Source organism: Stegostoma tigrinum, chromosome 5 (assembly GCF_030684315.1).
Source record: "Stegostoma tigrinum isolate sSteTig4 chromosome 5, sSteTig4.hap1, whole genome shotgun sequence".
Taxonomy (NCBI): Eukaryota; Metazoa; Chordata; class Chondrichthyes; order Orectolobiformes; family Stegostomatidae; genus Stegostoma; species Stegostoma tigrinum.
In genome coordinates, this window is record NC_081358.1 from 5,707,161 (window position 1) to 5,730,472 (window position 23,312).

Here is a 23,312-nt window from a genome sequence, read left to right on the forward strand (position 1 = left end):
AATTCTTCTGAATATTCCAGGGAAACGAGTTCCTTTAAGTATTTAACATCCAATAATTTTTATTGACTCTCTGGTCTCATTATTTTGAATGAATTTAATGAGGCTCAGTCTGCAGCAGATTGGATGATAGATCAGTCCCGTTGAGAGACCGTGATAGTCTGACATTGGAAATATCACAGAAATTACTCTTATTAGTAATGCAATTTTGCAGAAAGCAACGTAGAAAACAAAGGTAACAGGAACTGCAGATGCTGGAGAATCTGAGATAACAAGGCGTGGAGCTGGATGAACACAGCAGGCCAAGCAGCATCAGAGGAGCAGGAAAGCTGACGTTTCAGGCCTAGACCCTTCTTAAGAAAATAATAATATTTTAATGAAATAAAATAATAATGCATGTTTTTGAAGAAGGGTCTAGGCCTGAAACATCAGCTTTCCTGCTCCTCAGATGCTGCTTAGCCTGCTGTGTTCATCCAGCCGCCACACTTTCTTATTGTAGAAGAAAAGGAACTGAATAACCCACGAAAATCACTTAGTAACAAAACCTTACATTATATGTTCACAACACAGTAAACTTCAACAAACTCGGACCACAATATATCAGTTCTGCTCTCACTAGCGTCATGTTTTCTACAACGCACTGACCTAAGGAAACTTTTTACACAATGAGGTCACCAAAATGCCCAATTTCAACAAATCAAATTAAAGATCACATTTAACTGCTCTGCAACAGAGAGATTAATGGATAATAATACAATCAGTTAATATGCACAATTGTTTGCAATGGTGCTCTAAATTATCTTATCACCTGAAAATAATTGTTCATTGCTTTCCATCAGCTCTGCAGTTAGCAACACCTGGGCTCTATTCTTTTCCATTTCATTTCTAAACTATCCCATTGAGCACTCTCTCTTTTCCCTGTCTTTCTGAAGACTTTCTAAACATGGCCTCTTTGTTTTAAGCTTCAATCTTGCTTTGTTTTTGTTTTTTTTATCTCATTCAGCATAGAATTTTAGACATGTTTTTTCAAGTGAGGAATATTCTAGGCTCTTGCTATACCAGTCTGCATCCTTTTATTTCCCTCATCAATTTTCACCCATCTGTTCTGATTATGCTGAGTCCTTCCCATGGACACTGTCTCCAGCACTTCAGACAAGTGGTCATTATTTTATCTGAGCCTTGGTAGTTGATTATCAGTAGGGTATTCAACTATTGAAGATAATTACAGGCAGCTTCATACTACACCCATTAAACAGGCACAAATCGTAAATTTGAGTCACTAGATAGAGGTCTGGCATAGAAACCCTGGCCTAAGCCTCTGCTAATCCCCACAATACCAACCAGATTGAAAGTTTTGCGCATATAGTATAGAACATTGCTTGGTCATTGTTTCAGACAGTAGATAATAGAAAGTAGCTTGCTGCAAAGTGCAAAGAATATACAGTACTGAAAGGGTCAGATAACTCTGCATGTGGTCATGAATTTTTATCATCAAGGCTGACCTTACTGCAAAGACCTTTAGATAAAATTGCTCCTTCATCAACTTGTCGTCACTCAAGTCTGAGCAAGACATCAGTGCAGTGAGTGTAATATAGAAATGGATAAGAGTAATTTACATTTGGATAAAAATATAAAGGAATAAACATTTTGGACAAACATGTTCTTCTCTTATAAAAATATCTGTTTCTCTTGACTGACACACAAAGAGAATTCAATCCCCTGAGGGTTGTATTGTTGTAAATCCCATTCTCGTCCATCTTGAATCTGTGTTCTTCACAGCACCTTGCTTTCTACAGTTCATTGGTGAGCTTTAAAGGAAGTCTAAGCACCACAGAACAGATTTTCTGCCTGCTTTAGTAATGCTTCCAGCTGTTGAATTACACATATACACAATCATCAGATCTCCGGAAAATCTGGAGAAGGATTCCCTCTTCCACATATGGAAGACTCTGGAACAGGGTCAGTTGGCTGTCTGATGCATGCCACTCAATTATCCGGCAGCTCATTGGTCCTTCTGCACCCAGTCCCAACTTTCTTCACTGTCCTTCCTGTTCTTCTCAGCCTCAATGATTTCTTTGTACCTTCGCCGAAAGAAACCCATCTGGACAAAACAGAGAAGTGGAATCAGTAAGGGTCCAAGATGATTGCACACATAGTCTTGGAAATGTTTACAACAGATCAATTGTGACAAATCTCATTACAATCAGCCAATCGTGAAGTATTTTGCATTTTGTCGTGACTCAGTCTTGGAAGTATGTTCTAATTCATCAGCATGAACTCAATCATGATAAGTGAGCATGTGGTGTACTGGTGCTAGCATATGACTCACCTAACCCCTTCCATTCCAAACCAATAAACCCTCTTGACATCAACAGAAGGAAGTCATTCCTTAACACAAGACAAGTTGAGACTGCCCTGAGAATTAAAAGGTGAAGGCATTGTCACAGTTGTGTTTAAAAGGCTGGTAAAGGGAACAAGGTTTTTGCATACATTTCTGCCAGATGAAGTCAAATTCAGAGCAACTTAGTGGAATCTGGCAGCTGGAATGATCCTATGTGACATGTGTTTAAACTCAGGGCTCAGCCACCGTGATGGGAAAAAATATAAACCTACTGACAATTCAGTAAAAGTTGGCAATACAAGAGTAATAGAAGGGGTGATATGTCAAATGGAAACATTCACTTGATTGCAATTGGTTGCAGGAGGTTCTGGCATAAATGCATATTGTTAAAATGCACCTGCATCAGATCTATGACAGATATCAAACTTGGGCTTGGGAGAATATGAATGGATAGCACAAAAAAATAGAAACTGTCCCAATTCGTCAGATTAGACATGAATCATTTTGATGAATGCCAGAAAAGATAACAGAGGAAAAAGTCATGACCATCATTTTTAATGAACTAATCTCAACAAAATCTCAATTAAACCACAAAGGGCCATCAGACTGTAGTGTTTTGTGGTAAGTTTGAACAGACTAACCTTCATGCTGATTTTCCTGATCCAACATTCCCAAAGGGAGTGATTCTTAACAGAAACACGAGTCAAGGAATCTATTTTCTGATCTACTCCAATTTCAAAACAGCTCACCACTACAAGTGTCCAATTTCCCCTTCTTTTTGGTCTGGGCTTTGTACTCACACACTAAAGATCGTTTACAGCTCAACATGGCATTGATTAACTTCACTGGCCGTGATGAAAAATAAAGGGCACAGGGAACTTTCCACATGCATAAAGTATCTCCATTTCCACCATTTTGTTCTATGAGTCTGACGTTGCTGACTTTGATCTTTATAGCAAAACTTCAAGTCTTTGACGGCGTTCACAGGAGCAGAGGACAGGAGACAACCTCTGCAGCCCCTTTGGCCAGAAACAGAAACCAGACCCCAGCAGCTAAGCCTCTCCACCATCTGGCTTCACTCTCGACTTATAGAGGGAAACGTGATCCCAACTTAAAGCAAAGTCTGGAAACCTAATAATTTTCATGGTCAAAACAATTTTTGTCATTTCCGCCAACACCTACTCGATCATAAATAGTTTCTGCCATGAATATTACTGCAACTATAAAAATTTATCAAAGTGCAGTACCACTGATAGCATTAGTTGGAAAAATTATTAATTCTTTGATGATTGGGCAACGTGTCTAACAGTTTTAGCCTAATTTGAGGAGAACTGAAGATTTCCTCTCTGTGCTCAAAGACTTCAAACTCTCATGTCATTTTCCAATCATGTTTCCTTGTTTTAAATCATTCCAGTGTAATTTTCTGTTTTTTTTAAACTTTGGACAAAAGAAAATTTACTAAAAGCTGGAAATCCAAAATGAGAAACAGGAAATGCTGGAAAATGTACAACAAGGAACACAGCATTTGCAACCGAAAGAAAATATTGCATATCCTCAGGATATTCCCATGTAATTTGCAACCAACAAAGTGCTTTTAGGAAAGACTGCAGTCAACGTCATACACAGCAAGATATCATAAGCAAGAACTTGCGAGCTCACTAAGTTACTTGCTATTGATAAATAAATTCAGTTTGGAAAAAAGTCGTTCATTAAAAGGAAAGAGCAATTTTTTTTAATGAAAGTTTGAAATTCAAAAATTGACTGTCATGTGCTGACCAATCTGATACGCATTTCCAATAGTTTCTGTTTTTAACCTAAAGATTGTTTTACACAATTTGAATGAGATAGGCAGAGAAATAATATCAATATCAGGATTCTGTAGTGCAGTTTGTATAACTAGAAAATGTGAATTTGGTCATGTGTTAGCAAATGGCCAACACATAATTATATACTGACTGAAGTGCAACAAAAGCAACTTTTAAATTGACTTTCCAGATCTCTACAGATCCTGAAGTAACCATGACCAATGAGGCAAGGCCAGGACAATATCTAGACTTGGACGAGTTATAAGTAATATTTGCACCAAATAAATGCCAGGCAATGACTATCACCAGCAAGAGAGGTTCTAACCATCACTCCTTGATATTCACTGGCACTATCATTGCTGAATCCCCCACCATCAACATCCTGGGAGTTATTATTGACCAGAATCTGAACAGAACCAGTCAGATTAAACAAAAAGAACCAAAGAACTGCAGATGCTGGGAATCAGAAATTGCTGGCAAAATACAGTTGGTCAGGCAGCATTTGTGGAGAGAACGCAGAGTTGACATTTCTAGTCCCATGACCCTTCTTGTGGCTACAATCCTGCAATGAGTAACTCACCACCTCACTCCCCAAAGCCTATCCACCATCTACAATGCAAGTCATGAGAGTGAGGAAATATTTGCTACTTGCCTGAAAAACAGCAGGACACCACTCCAGAAATTTGGCACCATTCAGGACAAACAGGCCACATGAATGGGACCTCAAGTATTAAATGCAACATTCACTCACACCACCATCATACTGAGTGTTAGAAATGGTATCATGCACTTTTGTAGCTCACCAAGGCTCCGTAGACAGTATTTTCTAAACCCGCAACTTCTGCCGCTCAGAAGGACAACAGCAACGGTGGCTAATGTAACAACAGCATCTGCAAGTTCGCCTCCAAACCACTCACCATCCAGAATTGGAAATATATCATAATTCTTCTCCTGTCACTGTGTCAAAATGGTGGAACTACATCTGTAACAGTATTATTATGGTACCCTGCAGCACAATGACTGGTGATTCATGATTCTATTTGGTTGAGGTATTGCTATGGTGCGTGTACTCAGGAACAATTATCCCTGTGCTTTTCTTTAATTCAAATATATCACCTAGTTAATAAAATGTGAGGCTGGATGAACACAGCAGGCCAAGCAGCATCTCAGGAGCACAAAAGCTGACGTTTCGGGCCTAGGCCCTTCATCAGACCCTAGACCTCTCTGATGAAGGGTCTAGGCCCGAAACGTCAGCTTTTGTGCTCCTAAGATGCTGCTGGGCCTGCTGTGTTCATCCAGCCTCACATTTTATTATCTTGGATTCTCCAGCATCTGCAGTTCCCATTATCTCTGATACTATATCACCTAGTTATATTTCTTTCCTGCAGAGGACAGGCCTCTCATATGAGAAGCTTCTAGCATGAGTAAAAGACGTACATTGTGACCCACACTAACAATCTTGAAGTGGCTTTTACTGCTTGATTTTCTCAGAGGTGATAACTTAAAATGTTTTCAAAAGATCATTTATAATTTTAAGGTGGGATCTTGATCTCAACAGTGCTGCAGCTGACTCCTCCTGTCCAGTTCCAAGGTTATAAGAATCAATGGTTCTGTGAGATTACTGTCATAGAACATAGAACAATTCAGCACAATGCAGGTCTTTCAGCGCATGATGTTGTGCCGACAACATCCTACTCTAAGATCAAACTAACCTGCATACCCGTCATTTTATTCACATCTATGTGCTTATCCAAGAGTCGCTTAAATGTCCCGAATGTATCTGACTCTACCACCTCCAGCAGTGCATTCCACGCACCCACCACTCTCTGTGTAAAGAACCTACCTCTGACATCTCCCTTATAACTTCCTCTAAACACCTTACAATTATGCACCCACACGATAGCGATTTCCACCCTGTGAAAAAGTCTCTGGCTATCCACTCTATCTATGCCTCTCATCATCTTTTACATGTCTATCAAGACACCTCTATTCCTTTTTCACTCCAATGAGAAAAGCCCTCATAAGACTGCCCTCCAGTCCAGGCAGCAACCTGGTAAATCTCCTCTGCACCCTCTCCAAAGCTTCCACATCTTTCTTATAATGAGGTGACCAGAACTGAACACAATATTCCAAGTGTGGTGTAATCAAATTTTTATAGAGCTGCGGCATTACCTTGTGGCTCTTAAAGTCAATTCCCCTGCCAGTGAAAGCCAACATGTGAAATGAATCTCACGAATCAAGGCCTCTTGGAGTTACCAATATCTATCAAAATCACTCATGCTGATGGACAACTCTGTTTTTACCTACAACAAAGACAGAAGTTGCTGGAAAAGCTCAGCAAGTCTTGCAGCATCTGTGAAGAAAAATATTAGAGTTAACATTTCAAGCCTGGTGACCGTTCCTCAGAATGTTTTTACCTGTCTGAATTGTTTGATACAATAATCAAACAGTGTCAAACACCCTACCATCTCATTGTTATCAGATATCAGCCCACTTCTCTAGACAGACAGACAGTGCAGAGATCCCCTGTGGGCATTCCCCTCAGCAATAAGTATACCGTTTTGGATACTGCTGGGGGGGTTGACCTACCAGAGGAAAGCCATAGTAGTCAGTTCTCTGGCACTGAGCCTGACACTGTGGCAAAGAAGGGAAGGGGGCAGAATAGAAAAGTACTCGTGGTAGGGGACTCGATAGTTAGGGGAATCGACAGGAGATTTTGTGGGCAAGATCGGGATTCCCGGAAGGTATGTTGCCTCCCTGGTGCCAGGGTCCGGGACGTCTCCGATCGGGTGTATAAAGTTCTGAAAGGGGAGGGTGAACAGCCAGAAATCGTGTTACATATTGGCACAAATGATATAGCCAGAAATAGGTTTGAGGATATAAAAAGTGATTTCAGGGAGTTAGGATGGAAGCTGCAGAGCAGGACGAACAGAGTAGTGTTCTCTGGTTTACTACCGGTGCCACGAGATAGCGAGGTGAGGAACAGGGAGCGGGCGCAGCTGAACACGTGGCTACGCAGCTGGTGTAGGAGGGAGGGTTTCAGATATGTTGATAATTGGGATGCCTTCTGGGGAAGGTGGGACCTGTACAAGAAGGACGGGTTGCATCTGAACTGGAAGGGGACCAATGTCCTGGGTGGAAGGTTTGCTCGAGTAGTTCGAGAGGGTTTAAACTAGTATGGCAGGGGGGTGGGAACCTGAGCTGTATACCAGAGGTGAGCGTTGATGCAGGTGAGGCAGTAGCGAGAGGTAGACCAGCTAGTGGGAAGGATTTTCCTGGGAAGGAACCAAGGGATCGGTTAAAGTGTGTTTGCTTTAATGCAAGGAGTATCAGGAATAAAAGTGATGAACTTAGAGCATGGATCAGTACCTGGTGCTATGATGTTGTGGCCATAACAGAGACATGGGTTTCTCATGGGCTGGAATGGTTGCTGGATATTCCAGGGTTTAGAACATTTAAAAAGAATAGGGAGGGGGGAAAAAGAGGAGGGGGTGTAGCACTACTAATCAGAGAGGGTATCACAGTGACAGAAGCTTCCATTGTCGAGGAAGATCTGCCTACTGAGTCAGTATGGGTGGAAATTAGGAACAGCAAGGGAGTAGTCACCTCGTTAGGGGTTTACTACAGGTCCCCCAATAGCAGCAGGGAGATTGTAGAAAGCATAGGTCGACAGATTTTGGAAAAGTGTGGACGCAGTAGGGTTGTTGTAATGGGTGACTTTAACTTTCCTAATATTGATTGGAACCTCCTTCGAGCAGAAGATTTGAATGGAGCTGTTTTTGTAAGGTGTGTTCAGGAGGGTTTCCTAACGCAGTACGTTGACAGGCCGACGAGGGGAGAAGCCATTCTAGACTTGGTGCTCGGAAACGAGCCGGGGCAGGTATCAGATCTTGTGGTGGGAGAGCATTTTGGTGATAGTGACCATAACTGCCTCACATTCTACATAGCTATGGAGAAGGAGAGGATTAGGCAAAATGGGAGGATATTTAATTGGGGAAGAGGAAACTATGATGCGATTAGACACGAGTTAGGAAGCATGGACTGGGAGCAGTTGTTCCATGGTAAGGGAACTATAGACATGTGGAGATGGTTTAAGGAACAGTTGTTGGGAGTGATGAGTAAATATGTCCCTCTGAGACAGGCAAGACGGGGTAAGATAAAGGAACCTTGGATGACGAGAGCGGTGGAGCTTCTAGTGAAAAGGAAGAAGGTAGCTTACATAAGGTGGAGGAAGCTAGGGTCAAGTTCAGCTAGAGAGGATTACATGCAGGCAAGGAAGGAGCTCAAAAATGGTCTGAGGAGAGCCAGGAGGGGGCACGAGAAAGGCTTGGCAGAAGGAATCCGGGAAAACACAAAGGCATTTTACACTTACGTGAGGAATAAGAGAATGGTCAAAGAAAGAGTAGGGCCGATCAGGGATAGCATAGGGAACTTGTGTGTGGAGCCTGAGGAGGTAGGGGAAGCCCTAAATGAGTTTTTTGCTTCTGTCTTTACGAAAGAAACGACCTGTGTAGTGAATGAAACCTTTGAAGAGCAGGTGTGCATGCTGGAATGGATAGAGATAGAGGAAGCTGATGTACTGAAAATTTTGTCAAACATTAAGATTGACAAGTCGCCAGGCCCGGATCAGATTTGTCCTCGGCTGCTTTGGGAAGCGAGAAATGCAATTGCTTCGCCACTTGCGAAGATCTTTGCATCCTCGCTCTCCACTGGAGTCGTACCTGAGGACTGGAGAGAGGCAAATGTAATTCCTCTCTTCAAGAAAGGAAATAGGGAAATCCCCGGCAATTATAGACCGGTAAGTCTCACGTCTGTCGTCTGCAAGGTGTTAGAAAAGATTCTGAGGGATAAGATTTATGACCATCTGGAAGAGCATGGCTTGATCAAATACAGTCAACACAGCTTTGTGAGGGGTAGGTCATGCCTTACAAACCTTATCGAGTTTTTTGAGGATGTGACTAGTAAGGTTGATGAGGGTCAAGCTGTGGATGTGGTGTATATGGACTTCAGTAAGGCATTTGATAAGGTTCCCCATGGAAGGCTCATTCAGAAGGTCAGGAGGAATGGGATACAGGGGAACTTAGCTGCTTGGATACAGAATTGGCTGGCCAACAGAAGACAGCGAGTGGTAGTAGAAGGAAAATATTCTGCCTGGAAGTCAGTGGTGAGTGGGGTTCCACAGGGCTCTGTCCTTGGGCCTCTACTGTTTGTAATTTTTATTAATGACTTGGACGAGGGAATTGAAGGATGGGTCAGCAAGTTTGCAGACGACACAAAGGTCGGAGGTGTCGTTGACAGTGTAGAGGGCTGTTGTAGGCTGCAGCGGGACATTGACAGGATGCAGAGATGGGCTGAGAGGTGGCAGATGGAGTTCAACCTGGATAAATGCGAGGTGATGCATTTTGGAAGGTCGAATTTGAAAGCTGAGTACAGGATTAAGGATAGGATTCTTGGCAGCGTGGAGGAACAGAGGGATCTTGGTGTGCAGATACATAGATCCCTTAAAATGGCCACCCAACTGGACAGGGTTGTTAAGAAAGCATATGGTGTTTTGGCTTTCATTAACAGGGGGATTGAGTTTAAGAGTCGTGAGATCTTGTTGCAGCTCTATAAAACTTTGGTTAGACCGCACTTGGAATACTGCGTCCAGTTCTGGGCGCCCTATTATAGGAAAGATGTGGATGCTTTGGAGAGGGTTCAGAGGAGGTTTACCAGGATGCTGCCTGGACTGGAGGGCTTATCTTATGAAGAGAGGTTGACTGAGCTCGGTCTCTTTTCATTGGAGAAAAGGAGGAGGAGAGGGGACCTAATTGAGGTATACAAGATAATGAGAGGCATAGATAGAGTCGATAGCCAGAGACTATTTCCCAGGGCAGAAATGGCTAGCACGAGGGGTCATAGTTTTAAGCTGGTTGGTGGAAAGTATAGAGGGGATGTCAGAGGCAGGTTCTTTACGCAGAGAGTTGTGAGAGCATGGAATGCGTTGCCAGCAGCAGTTGTGGAAGCAAGGTCATTGGGGTCATTTAAGAGACTGCTGGACATGCATATGGTCACAGAAATTTGAGGGTGCATCCATGAGGATCAATGGTCGGCACAACATTGTGGGCTGAAGGGCCTGTTCTGTGCTGTACTGTTCTATGTTCTATGTTCTCTACTTGCCAGAAACTTGATATATAAAGTTTCACTAAGGACAAACATCTTTAGACAAGCTGATGGCATCCGTCTAGAAATATAGACTTTGTTTTCTGATGCCACTCTGCATGGCATTATTAAGCTTGTGTATCCAGAGCAATAGCTCCAGGTGAGAATTCACTGATTAAAATGTTTCACACTGTACAATTGTTCATCAAGGTAAAGTCACTACAGTTCTACTGGGCGATACAGCTGCTCTCTCATTACAAAGAGATGCCTTGTGGTGGTTTAACTTGAGGGTCATCATGCCTCAGGCAAGAGGAGAAGCTGAGAAGGAAGCACCTTCATGGTAACCTCAGTTGTGTGTGGGAATTGTATCCATGCTGTTGGTGTCGCTCTGTATTGCTAACCAGCCGTCCAGCTAACTGAACACCTTAAACTATCAACAGCTCTCAATAACAGTGCTGCACCTGCCTCAAATAAAAACAAAATAACACTGATGGTGGAAATTTGAAACTAACACAGAATGCTGGAGAAACTCAATGTCTGGCAGCATCTGTGGAGTGAGAAACAGAGTTATCCTTCTGAGTCTGGTAAAACTCTTCAGAACTGAAAGATGCTGGAATTTTATTAATACACTTTTGGCAGGGATGTAAGAGAAGGTACCCTGCCTCTCCTCTTCCCAAGGAATTCATTGTTTAGAGGTTTAAAAAAGCTGCAGATGCTGGAAACCAAGGTAGGCAGACAGGAGGCTGGGAGGACACAGCAAACCAGGCAGCATCTGGAGAAAGTTCATTCTTTGTTAGAGTGCTTTTCTCCGATCTTAATAACTCTGGTTGTTAATGGTCCAATATGCATTCTCTCCTCCTGAAGATATCAATTTCTTGGTTGTATATTTCTTTTTACTGAAACCTCTGAGTGGCCATTGTGCATGAGAGTCTTGGTAGTGCGTTACAGAGGTATTTGATTAAGGAATGCATCACAGCCGAGTCCCTCTTTGCTTGATAGCCCTATGATCACGCTTCAATCAGTGGTAGCCAGGTAGCAGTAAGGTGTGACAACCCTGGTTGTTCTTCCATCCCATCACTTTACCAACTGAAATACTGCTACTGTAGCTTTATATGCTGATCATATCTAATATGCATTGAGTATCTTCCTGACTTTTAAAGGTGAATTATGATATGGGGGCTGAAGGGAGCATTTTAGATTATCATGAAACATAGCTCCCCGCACAACATTCTGAAGACACAGTGAGACAGTAGTGGTATCGATCATTGCTCCTAGCAGAAGCTCTTGCCTAGTGGGGAGGTAGTTTATGAGATTTTGCCCTCAGGAGGATCTTCCCCCACTAATTGTACATATTGAGCTGTTGTTATACAAGTCACTGCTCCTAGCACAAACTAGAAACTCAGACAGCTGGGAAGTTCAAGACTATTATTTTGAACCAAAACTGTCAAATTGAATTGTCAAGGCTTGCTGCCAACAGAATGGGTTGTTAAAATTCCTCCCATTCAATGCAATTCCCATCATTCTCTACTCTGTAATGGGTAGGCAATTTCCCAATTCTAGCACTCATCAGTAAAGTCTCCACATTTGTATGTTAACCTAAGTAAATTAAACTTTCTGCATATCATCGAGGGCCGAAAGGCCTGTTCTGTGCTGTATTGTTCTAAAGATATTGCATGAACAGATGATAGAAACTCCTCAGACCACCTTCTATTCAACAAAGAAAATTGCTTAAGGTCAGTGATAGTGTGCTACTGATTGGCTTAGAGTTTGAATCACTTTGCAAATTAATTCACTTAGGGTTTCAGTCCAGATGGCCTGCTAGTTAACTGAAGAGTTTACAACACCTGGATTATGCCTGAAGATACCATCCTCTTACAAACGTTAGCTAAGATGACACAAGATTTCAATGTGAACTTAATGTTTATTCCAGCACAAAATCCATTGTAACATAAAAAGCGCTTTTTAAGATGTTTTTATATTGTATGGATTGATGGCCTTGATTGCATCAAATCTTCCTTAGAAGCCTGCACATTTTTACTCAGATATGTTCGACAAAGTTCCAATTGAAGATTAGTGTGTATACAAGGAGAACAGGAAAATAAATCAATCATAAGCTGCTTTAGATATGTAAGTATGGATTTACATCTGTTTGCATGCTTATTATTAACATATATTTTTCGGCACCATTGATAGTCTTTCGGCACTAGGCAAACAGTCTTTCTCAAGTCAGGTTTAAATTTACCTCTGTTCGACAACGTAAATACTCCAGCTGCTTTCTGTGGAATCTTAACTGATAAGCAACTGGAAATTTATTTTCACATCAGCTGTTAGCCAGCAGTTTTAGCACTACCAAAACTTTTGACTATTATTGAACTAACACAGCCGACAAGTTCCCATAAAGGCGATCTTGGATCAGTGCCACAGTTATCAGGACTAATGAAACATAGCACTAGAAAACAGTTAAGATGTACACTGATACCAACCACCTGAGGGTATTAGTTTCAGTGTTGCATGGCACAACATTCCTTAAGCATGGGAACGGCAACACAAATCACTTGAGGTTAAAAGTGCAAGTAATAAGCAAAGATGGAAAACTGATGGATTTGCAAAGGGTAGGCACTTTCTATTCAAGATAAAGCAAGCAAAACACAAACCAGCCCTCCTTTCACCTCAAATCTGGAAAAGGAACAAGCGAGAAATACCACAAACAATAGAATGAAATTTTCAAATTATTTTAGATCATCAGCTCAATGAACAAAACACTGATGCTGTTCTCCGGTGCTGAGGTTTTCACCAATGTCAGATATTGAATTATTTTGCCTTATATGGATATGTCCCAAAAGCTTGCTAACGATAATTACAAAACATTGTTTTATTGGTAACATGTTGGCTCAGAGAAGGCTTGGGCTGTAAACATTAACTCTGTTTCTCCTTCCACAGGTGCTGCCAGATCTGTTGAGTTTCTCCAGCAGTTTCTGTTCTTGTTACAGATTCGCAGCATTTGCAGTTCTTTGTTTTTATGTTGGCCCAGAGATTCTCAGGTCTAATTCATCCAAAATTGGACAAACCAGCACAAAGGTTAAGGAATTCGAAACAACAGCTTTGAAACCAACAGAAATTATGTCTAGCACAAATTGAATATTGAGGTTTTTACTTTGGCTTTATAAAGTCATGCTGGAAGCTAGTGCCAGGCCCAGGTGGTCTTGTTTGTCGGTAAAGGTTCTGTTGCAGAGCCTTGGCAATATGTAGGTGTAAACGCTATTGCCACAGTTCACCAGTGATGAAGGAATGAACATTTATTTTGATGGGCAGGATGCCAGACAAGTGGGCTGTTTTGTCCTGGGCAGTGTGAAAATGGGAAGATTTGTCGGTGTAGTTCCACTCATGCACCTGTCACATTGGATGCTGCTCATGCATCCATCACTGGACCATTTCTCTCCCTCATTTGCTGATGATAGGTTTTCAATGAAATAGTAAACAGTAAATGCAGGAGTGAAGTGGCATGTGACTGAACAGACAGCTCTCCGGCAAATTTCAAATCAACCTGCTTGTGTCTTTTGGCCATGGCATAATGGGTCTCATACACAGCACCCACAGGCCACTTTCTACCCCACAGTTGCCTGTTCAGAGTGAATTAAATGAATGGATAGAAAAATCACGGTGCATCTGAATCAGCAAGCAATCTCGTCGTTTAGAATTCTGTTCAAATTAGTGAGTAATTGCACAGAGGACAAGTCACAATTGTGACATTGGCCTGCAGCAACATTTGCACAGTGGTCATCTCGAGAAATCTTAACCCCCTCTACCCACAGAGGTTAGTTCTAGGTTGTGGAAATTGAAGTTGCAGGAAGCATTTAATTGAATGGATAATCCATCAAGTTTAGCGTGTCCACACTGGAAAGAAAAATGACAAGGCAAAATTCTGCTTCAGCTGAAAAATCTAAGATAGTCTGAGAAACCACAGGGCCAATTACCTTCCAAAGCAAGACTGCAAGTAACAGGAAAATGAGGATTCCCACAAAAAGGCTGATGGCGATGATCCATCCCACAACATAACCACGAGGCTCCAGGTTATGTAAAGCTTCAAACACCACCTAGACAGAAATGAAAACTGGGTTACACATGGGGAATCAGTTACCAATTGACCATTCATTAAGATGGCATCACACGTGGTGTCAATAAATTCGCAAGACACTTCAATTGGACAATGCACCAGTGAGAGAAGTAACCTAATCTGACATCCAATGTGCAAAACTGTCAATCATCAAACCAACACGCCACTTTCAGATTTTCTCAGTGATTCAAATCACGCCTCCCGTGGGTTTAAACCACAGGCCAGTTGCTGAAAGGTTGCTGCTGACGCAGAAGACTGTGGGTGCAAATCTCACTGAGGCCACAAATCAAACTGGTACTGAATGAGTGCTGCACTGTTAGAGATGTTGTCTTTTTTCTGTGAGACATTAAACCAAGGGTGGATGCAGGAATTCTCTTGGCACCATTTGCAAGAGGAATAGGGAGTTGTCCTCGGTGTCTTGGCCAACACTTACCGCCACCCTATATCACAAAACAATACATTGTCTGGTCCGAATCAAATCAGTTACTGTGTTTCTCAGAACAGTGACTACACTCCAAAAGTTTGCCATTGGCTGTGAAGTGATTTAGGATATCTCATGATAATGAAAGATGCTATGTAAATGCAAGTCTTTTGTTTCCTTTCCATATTTTCCATTCCAGTAGCACTGATGATAAATTCTCTTGCACAAGAATTTATTGGGGTGTAAATGGCTTAGTGCACTATTGGTGGACTATCATTCCTTAACTGAATGTTCATTGTCTCTAAAATTTTGAGACAAGGAAGAGCATGATGTCTGATTTTCCCTGGGAGTTGGGGGACAGACTGAATTTAAGATGAATCCTGATTACAGTGGTTTCTACTCAATGACCTTTCAGTATGAGGGAACAGGGAACTATCTGGTCCTTACAACAAAGTTGTATTCAGGACCATGATAATAAAATGTGAGGCTGGATGAACACAGCAGGCCAAGCAGCATCTCAGGAGCACAAAAGCTGACGTTTCGGGCCTAGACCCTTCATCAGAGAGGGGGATGGGGAGAGGGAACTGGAATAAATAGGGAGAGAGGGAGAGGCGGACCGAAGATGGAGAGAAAAGAAGATAGGTGGAGAGGAGAGTATAGGTGGGGAGGTAGGGAGGGGATAGGTCAGTCCAGGGAAGACGGACAGGTCAAGGAGGTGGGATGAGGTTAGTAGGTAGATGGGGGTGCGGCTTGGGGTGGGAGGAAGGGATGGGTGAGAGGAAGAACCGGTTAGGGAGGCAGAGACAGGTTGGACTGGTTTTGGGATGCAGTGGGTGGGGGGGAAGAGCTGGGCTGGTTGTGTGGTGCAGTGGGGGGAGGGGACGAACTGGGCTGGTTTAGGGATGCAACCTCTCCCCCGCAGAACGGGCAGCCCTCCGCTCCAACCCCAACCTCACCAGCAAACCCGCAGACAAGGGTGGCGCAGTGGTAGTATGGTGCACTGACCTCTACATCGCCGAGGCCAAACACCAACTCTCCGACACCACCTCCTACCGCCCCCTCGATCATGACCCCACACCCGAGCACCAAACCATCATCTCCAACACCATTCATGACCTCATCACCTCAGGGGACCTCCCACCCACAGCCTCCAACCTCATTGTTCCCCAACCCCGCACGGCCCGTTTCTATCTCCTTCCCAAAATCCACAAACCTGCCTGCCCTGGTCGACCCATCGTCTCAGCCTGCTCCTGCCCCACCGAACTCATCTCCACCTATCTGGACTCCATTTTCTCCCCTTTGGTCCAGGAACTCCCCACCGACGTCCGTGACACCACCCACGCCCTCCACCTCCTCCAGGACTTCCTATTCCCTGGCCCCAACACCTCATCTTCACCATGGACGTCCAGTCCCTATACACCTGCATTCCGCATGCAGATGGCCTCAAGGCCCTCCGCTTCTTCCTGTCCCGCAGGCCCGACCAGTCCCCCTCCACCGACACCCTCATCCACCTAGCTGAACTCGTCCTCACCCTCAACAACTTCTCTTTTGACTCCTCCTACCTCCTACAGACTAAGGGGGTGGCCATGGGCACCCGCATGGGCCCCAGCTATGCCTGCCTCTTTGTAGGTTATGTGGAACAGTCCCTCTTCCGCACCTACACAGGCCCCAAACCCCACCTCTTCCTCCGGTACATTGATGACTGTATCGGCGCCGCCTCTTGCTCCCCAGAGGAGCTTGAACAGTTCATCTACTTCACCAACACCTTCCACCCCAACCTTAAGTTCACCTGGGCCATGTCCAGCACATCCCTCACCTTCCTGGACCTCTCAGTCTCCATCTCAGGCAACCAGCTTGTAACTGATGACCATTTCAAGCCCACTGACTCCCACAGCTACCTAGAATACACCTCCTCCCACCCACCCTCCTGCAAAAATTCCATCGTCTATTCCCAATTCCTCCGCCTCCGCCGCATCTGCTCCCATGATAAGACATTCCACTCCCGCACATCCCAGATGTCCAAGTTCTTCAGGACCGCAACTTTCCCCCCACAGTGATCGAGAACGCCCTTGACCGCGTCTCCCGTATTTCCCGCAACACATCCCTCACACCCCGCCCCCGCCACAACCGCCCAAAGAGGATCCCCCTCGTTCTCACACACCACCCTACCAACCTCCGGATACAACGCATCATCCTCCGACACTTCCGCCATTTACAATCCGACACCACCACCCAAGACATTTTTCCATCCCCACCCCTGTCTGCTTTCTGGAGAGACCACTCTCTCCGTGACTCCCTTGTTCGCTCCACACTGCCCTCCAACCCCAACACACCCGGCACCTTCCCCTGCAACCGCAGGAAATGCTACACTTGCCCCCACACCTCCTCCCTCACCCCTATCCCAGGCCCCAAGATGACATTCCACATTAAGCAGAGGTTCACCTGCACATCTGCCAATGTGGTATACTGCATCCACTGTACCCGGTGTGGCTTCCTCTACATTGGGGAAACCAAGTGGAGGCTTGGGGACCGCTTTGCAGAACACCTCCGCTCAGTTCGCAACAAACAACTGCACCTCCCAGTCGCAAACCATTTCCACTCCCCCTCCCATTCTTTAGATGACATGTCCATCATGGGCCTCTTGCAGTGCCACAATGATGCCACCCGAAGGTTGCAGGAACAGCAACTCATATTCCGCTTGGGAACCCTGCAGCCTAATGGTATCAATGTGGACTTCACCAGTTTCAAAATCTCCCCTTCCCCTACTGCATCCCTAAACCAGCCCAGTTCGTCCCCTCCCCCCACTGCACCACACAACCAGCCCAGCTCTTCCCCCCCACCCACTGCATCCCAAAACCAGTCCAACCTGTCTCTGCCTCCCTAACCGGTTCTTCCTCTCACCCATCCCTTCCTCCCACCCCAAGCCGCACCCCCAGCTACCTACTAACCTCATCCCACCTCCTTGACCTGTCCATCTTCCCTGGACTGACCTATCCCCTCCCTACCTCCCCACCTATACTCTCTCCACCAATCTTCTTCACTCTCCATCTTCGGTCCGCCTCCCCCTCTCTCCCTATTTATTCCAGTTCCCTCTTCCCATCCCCCTCTCTGATGAAGGTTCTAGGCCCGAAACGTCAGCTTTTGTGCTCCTGAGATGCTGCTTGGCCTGCTGTGTTCATCCAGCCTCACATTTTATTATCTTGGAATTCTCCAGCATCTGCAGTTCCCATTATCTCTGTATTCAGGGCCATGCTGGGAAGAGTTACTGAAACTGCAGGTACTGACTGAAATACATAAGCAGCCCATTGAGAATTTGTTTGAGTTCCCTTAGAGGCCTCTCTCAAGCCGTCAAACCTCATCTGGACAAAAGTAACCTGTCCCAGGAAGGGAGCTGATAATCAGCCCGAAGCCAACATAATTCTTTTGCAGACAAAAATTAGAAGTTAAATTGTTTCTGGAAAGGGCTGAAGGGGTATTCTTTCATGGGATGCAAGGCCAGCAGTCACTGCCCATCCCTATCTGCCCTTTACAAGGTAGTGGCTCACTAACTGCTTAAGCCTTTGCAGTCCATGTGTTGCAGGTTCAACAGTAGGAGCTGGGGGCAAGAGTACACAGGTGGCAGGAGCTGTGGGTCGCTTCACTTGCCAAGGCTGGATCAGGACTGGTGCTTTGGATGCATAGTTTCACATCGTTCGTCAATAGCTCATTGGATCATGCAAATGGCTTCACTCCCAAGATTTGGGCTACGTCGACAGCTACCTTTATTTGTGTGGCTGAACAGTTCGTCAAATTTGAAGGTTAATGAAAATGCAAAACATGAAAAAGATCACCTGGATAAACATTTCCACACTGGTACAGTTTGATGGCAATTTATAAAACAGAACAGCTACAGCACACAGGACCAGCATTGAAAATATTAGACATTTTGTCCCACTCCTGATTCCTTTTGAAAACATGAAAGGCTGTATTTTGCATTCCTCTGTTCTGGGAACAGGCTGTCAGGGGCAGGAACACAGTTAGATGCTGTGCTGGTTTGTTGGCCCTGTACCAACCTGCCTCTGCTACTGTGACAGGGACTGAGTGGGTTCTTATATGTGCGGGGCCCTGATTGGCCCAGGCAATGCCAACTTAATGGCCTCTTCCTCCCACTGATACTATTTTAACAGCAGCATAGAATCAGGGAGTCCCTACAGCATGGAAAGAAGCCATTTGGCCCACCAAGACTGCACCAACTCTCCAAAGAGCGTCTTACCATCCCCAAACCCTGCAATTACCATGGCTGATCCACCTAACCTGCACATCCCTGTACACTATGGGCAATTTTGCATGGGCAATTGATTGAACCTGCACATCCTTCTACTGTGGGAGGAAACCAAAGCACCCACAGGCTGGAAATGAACACAGGTCCCTAGCTCTGAAGGAGCAGTGCTAACCGCTGAGCCAGAAGCCAAATGGCAGGTTGTGATTACACCACAAACTGAAAGCTGGCATCTAATGTGGGCTGAGGGAAGCGGAATCCCTGCTACATGGGCATCCCTGTGCCCAACCCCCAGTCCCCCACCCCACTGTACTTTCCATACCAACGTGCTCTTTCACTGCAGAACCCTCCCCAGCCCCTCAACAGCCTCATCGTGCCTATCAGCCTGGCTCCAGCGAAACACTCATTCTGATGAAAGGTCACAACCTGAAACGTCAGTTTCTTTCTCCACTGATGCTGCCAGGTTAACGATTTCCAGCACTATTTAAATGCAGGCTTGCATGAGTCTCTGGATGAATAATTTCTTGTTGCTGGGGACTGCCTTTAGACCCCACAGTGACCATTGCTTTCTGGTACCAGAGAGCCCTGTGATTAGTTTGCTGCTCTCTTTGACAGACCATACTCCAGCAGTAGGGGACAGGTATCTCACCCTGATTCAATGAACAGCTCAACAGCCATTCAAACCACTGCAGTCAGGGATTAAAGCCACCACGTCAGTCCAGAAGTCCAGAATCATAATCATACAGAAAGAGGGCATTTTACCATGACTAGATTCCCTAGCATCCCATCAAAATCAGCAATCTTCCAATTTAGCAGTTCACCTTTATTGTTATTGCACTGTTTCTGTCACTGCATTGCTACTCCATCATATTTACAGACAGCTGCTAGGAGCTCACCAAACTTATTCAACACTTTTAGTATGTCGACATAACATGCATTCAAACGTGGCTTTGTATTCCTTGATGTTGCTGTTATTGGTTCCTATTTAATATAACCGTACTTTGTCCACTACTATTGAATACACATTATCCTCTACATGCCTTACTCCTGTTTTCTGCTTCTATGTGCTGGCATTCTGGATTCTGCTTTTCTTTCTGTTTCTGGTTACAAAACCACGTTTCAAAATATATTCACTCCGGGAATGTGGGTATCACTGGCAAACTAGACACTTGTTTCATGATTCCCCTAATTGAGTGGCTAATTTGGTCACTTTACATTGCAATTAGGAGTTCACCACAGGTGCAGGACTGGAGTCACAAAAATGCAACCACTGTCCAATTGAGAATTTTCATCCTACAATAAATAAATTCCTTTAGATGCTCAAATCATTTTTGGTAACAATCTTAAACATATAGTCTTTAATTAGCTTTAACAATGTCAAGTTCCAAATATTCCCAATACAACTCCTCTCTCACTCTCCTCTAATAAAGGAGCTCAATTTCTCCATTCACTCCTCATAAGTAAATCTGAAGTCAGCTCAGTAAAATATATCTCCTCATCATCAATTTTCAAAACAGAGGTATGTTAGTTAACTTGGGCAACATAAAAATATTCACTGCCACTGAAGAAACAAACATATGTACAATTAGTTGTAGTTATTAAAGCTGTTTAAAAACATACTTCAACATTCCATTTGGAGTGTTTCTTGCTCAGTCAGTGGTTGCGTGCTGGTAACAGTTAACCTCTAACTTATCATTTTTACACAGGGCAGGGTTCTCGCACATGCAAAGGTCACTTCTGACTTATTCCAGAGCTTTCAACATTGGGGGATTTGTTAGGAGTCGCATTAATGATCAGCAAGCGTGACACAGATTGTAATCTCATTTGAACATAAATTTTTAGACTCAACACATTTGGATTTGTCATCAGAATCGTGGGGTCAGGTTCACCTTCGCACTTCCCCATTCCAACCGCACCCCCACCCCCCAACCACTAGAGCCTTCCCTCCAAGCCCATTCACTCCAGCAGCCCCAACAATGTTGAACTTATAACCGCAATATGCATTTATAAAGCACCTTGAAAGTAGTACAAATGTCACAAGGCATTTCAGTGAACATGGAAATTTTGACATTGAGTTATATAGAGATACAAGGAAGAGAGACAAAAGATTGCACGAGGAGATATATTAGAAACAATAAGCTAAAAGGAAAAAAGTAGAGAGCTGAAAAGGTTGAGGGAAGGAATTCTAGGGCTAATGGCTTTGGTATCTGAAGTACAATTCCCAATAGCGCACTAACGAATCCTGGGGGTTTGCAGAGCACTGTAATTGCAGGCAGATAGAGATCGTGGTGGGGTGGTAGAGGTCAATGAAGATACAAGAACATAAGCAGGAGTAGGCTGTCCGACCCTTCAAGGCTGCTCCCCATTCAATAAGATCATGGCTGAACTTTTTGTGGACTCGGATCCACTTACCCACGCTCTCACTATATCCCTTAATTCCTTTATTGTTCCAAAAAGATATCTATCTTAGCTTTAAACGCGTTTACTGAAGTAATGTCAACTCCTTCACTTGGCAAGGAGTTCCACAGATTAACAACCCTCTGGGTGAAGAAGTTCCTTCTCAATTCAGTCGTAAATCTGCTCCCTCTAATCTTGAGGCTATGCCCTCTTGTACTAGCTTCACCTGCCAATGGAAAAACCCTCCCTACTTCTAACTTATCTTTTCCCTTCATAATTTTACATGTTTCTATAAGATCCCCCCTCAATCTTCTGAATTCCAATGAATATAATCCCAATCTACTCAGTCTCTCTTCATAAACCAACCACCTCAACTCCGGAATCAACGTTGTGAACCTCCTCTGCACCCCCTCCAATGCCAATACGCCCTTCCTCAAGTAAGGAGACCAAAACTGCACACAGTACTCCATGTGTGGCCTTACTAGCACCTTATACAGCTGCAACATAACCTCTCTGCTTTTAAATTCAATCCCTTTAGCAATGAAGGACAAAATTCCATTTGCCTTGTTGTATCTGCAGACCAACCTTCTGTGATTCATGCACAAGGGCACACAGGTCCCTCTGCATATCAGCCTGCTGCAACTTGTTACCATTCAAGTAATAGTCCTTTTTACTATTACTCCTAGTAAAATGCTGGACTTCACATTTATTTACAATGTATTCCATCTGACAGACCTTTGCCCACTTACTCAATGTATCTATGTTCCTCTGCAAAGTTTCACAGCCTTCTGCACACTTTGCTCTGCCACTCATCTTAGTGTCATCTGCAAACTTTGACACCCTACACGTGGACCCCAACTCCAAATCATCTATATAAATTGTAAATAACTGCAGTCCCAACACTGATCCTGGAGGCACACCACTAGTCACTGATTGCCAGCCAGAAGAGCACTCATTTATCCCCAATGTTTTCTTCCTGTTAGTCAACCAATCCTCTATCCATGCTAATACTTTATCCCTAACGCCATGCATCCTTAGATTATGCAGCAGCCTCTTGTGTGGCACCTTGTCGAAGGCCTTTTGGAAATCTAGGTACATCACATCCACTGGGTCCCCACTGTCCACCTTGCTCGGAATGTCTTCATAGAATTCCAGAAGATTTGTCAAGCATGACCTGCCCTTCATGAACCCATGCTGCATCAGCCCAATGGGACAATTTCTATCAAGATGCCTTGCTATTTCTTCCTTGATAATAGACTCAAGCATCTTCCCCACAACAGAGGTTAATCTAACCGGGCTATAATTCCCCATCTTTTGTCTACCTCCCTTTTTAAACAGTGGCGTCACATTTGCTGTTTTCCAATTTGCTGGGACTGGCCCAGAGTCAAGCAAATTTTGGAAAATTACCACCAGTGCACCTGCTATTTCTCCTGCCATCTCTTTTAGCACCCTGGGATGCATTCCATCAGGGCCAGGAGACTTATCAATCCTTAGGTCCATTAGCTTGCCTAACACTACTTCTTCCGTAATAATGATGTATCAGAGATAATCGGAACTGCAGATGCTGGACAATCCAAGATAACAAGGTGTAGAGCTGGATGAACACAGCAGGCCAAGCAGCATCTTAGGAGCAGGAAAGCCAACATTTCGAGTCCTGCTGCGAAGATGCTGCTTGGCCTGCTGTGTTCATCCAGCTCTACACCTTGTTATCTCTTCCTTAATAACGATTGTTTCCAGGTCCTCACCTACCTTCGTCTCTTTTTCAATTACTGGCATGTTATTAGTGACGTCCACTGTGAAGACCGATACAAAATACCAGGTCAATGCCTTGGCCATTT

At 44.1% G+C, this 23,312-nt stretch overlaps 1 protein-coding gene across 1 annotated transcript in view; it reads right to left on the reverse strand.

The window, feature by feature from the left end:
- Positions 1-433: 433 nt before the first annotated feature.
- The window catches only part of itga9 (integrin, alpha 9), a 389,128-nt gene continuing 366,249 nt past the window's right edge, over positions 434-23,312 (reverse strand). The window contains exons 27-28 of the mRNA XM_048530144.2: positions 14,259-14,378; positions 434-2,098 (exon numbers count right to left, since the gene is read on the reverse strand). Of these exons, the coding sequence (XP_048386101.1) occupies positions 2,000-2,098; positions 14,259-14,378 (219 nt within the window). The 3' untranslated portion in view covers positions 434-1,999. The remainder of the gene's footprint in view (positions 2,099-14,258; positions 14,379-23,312) is intronic.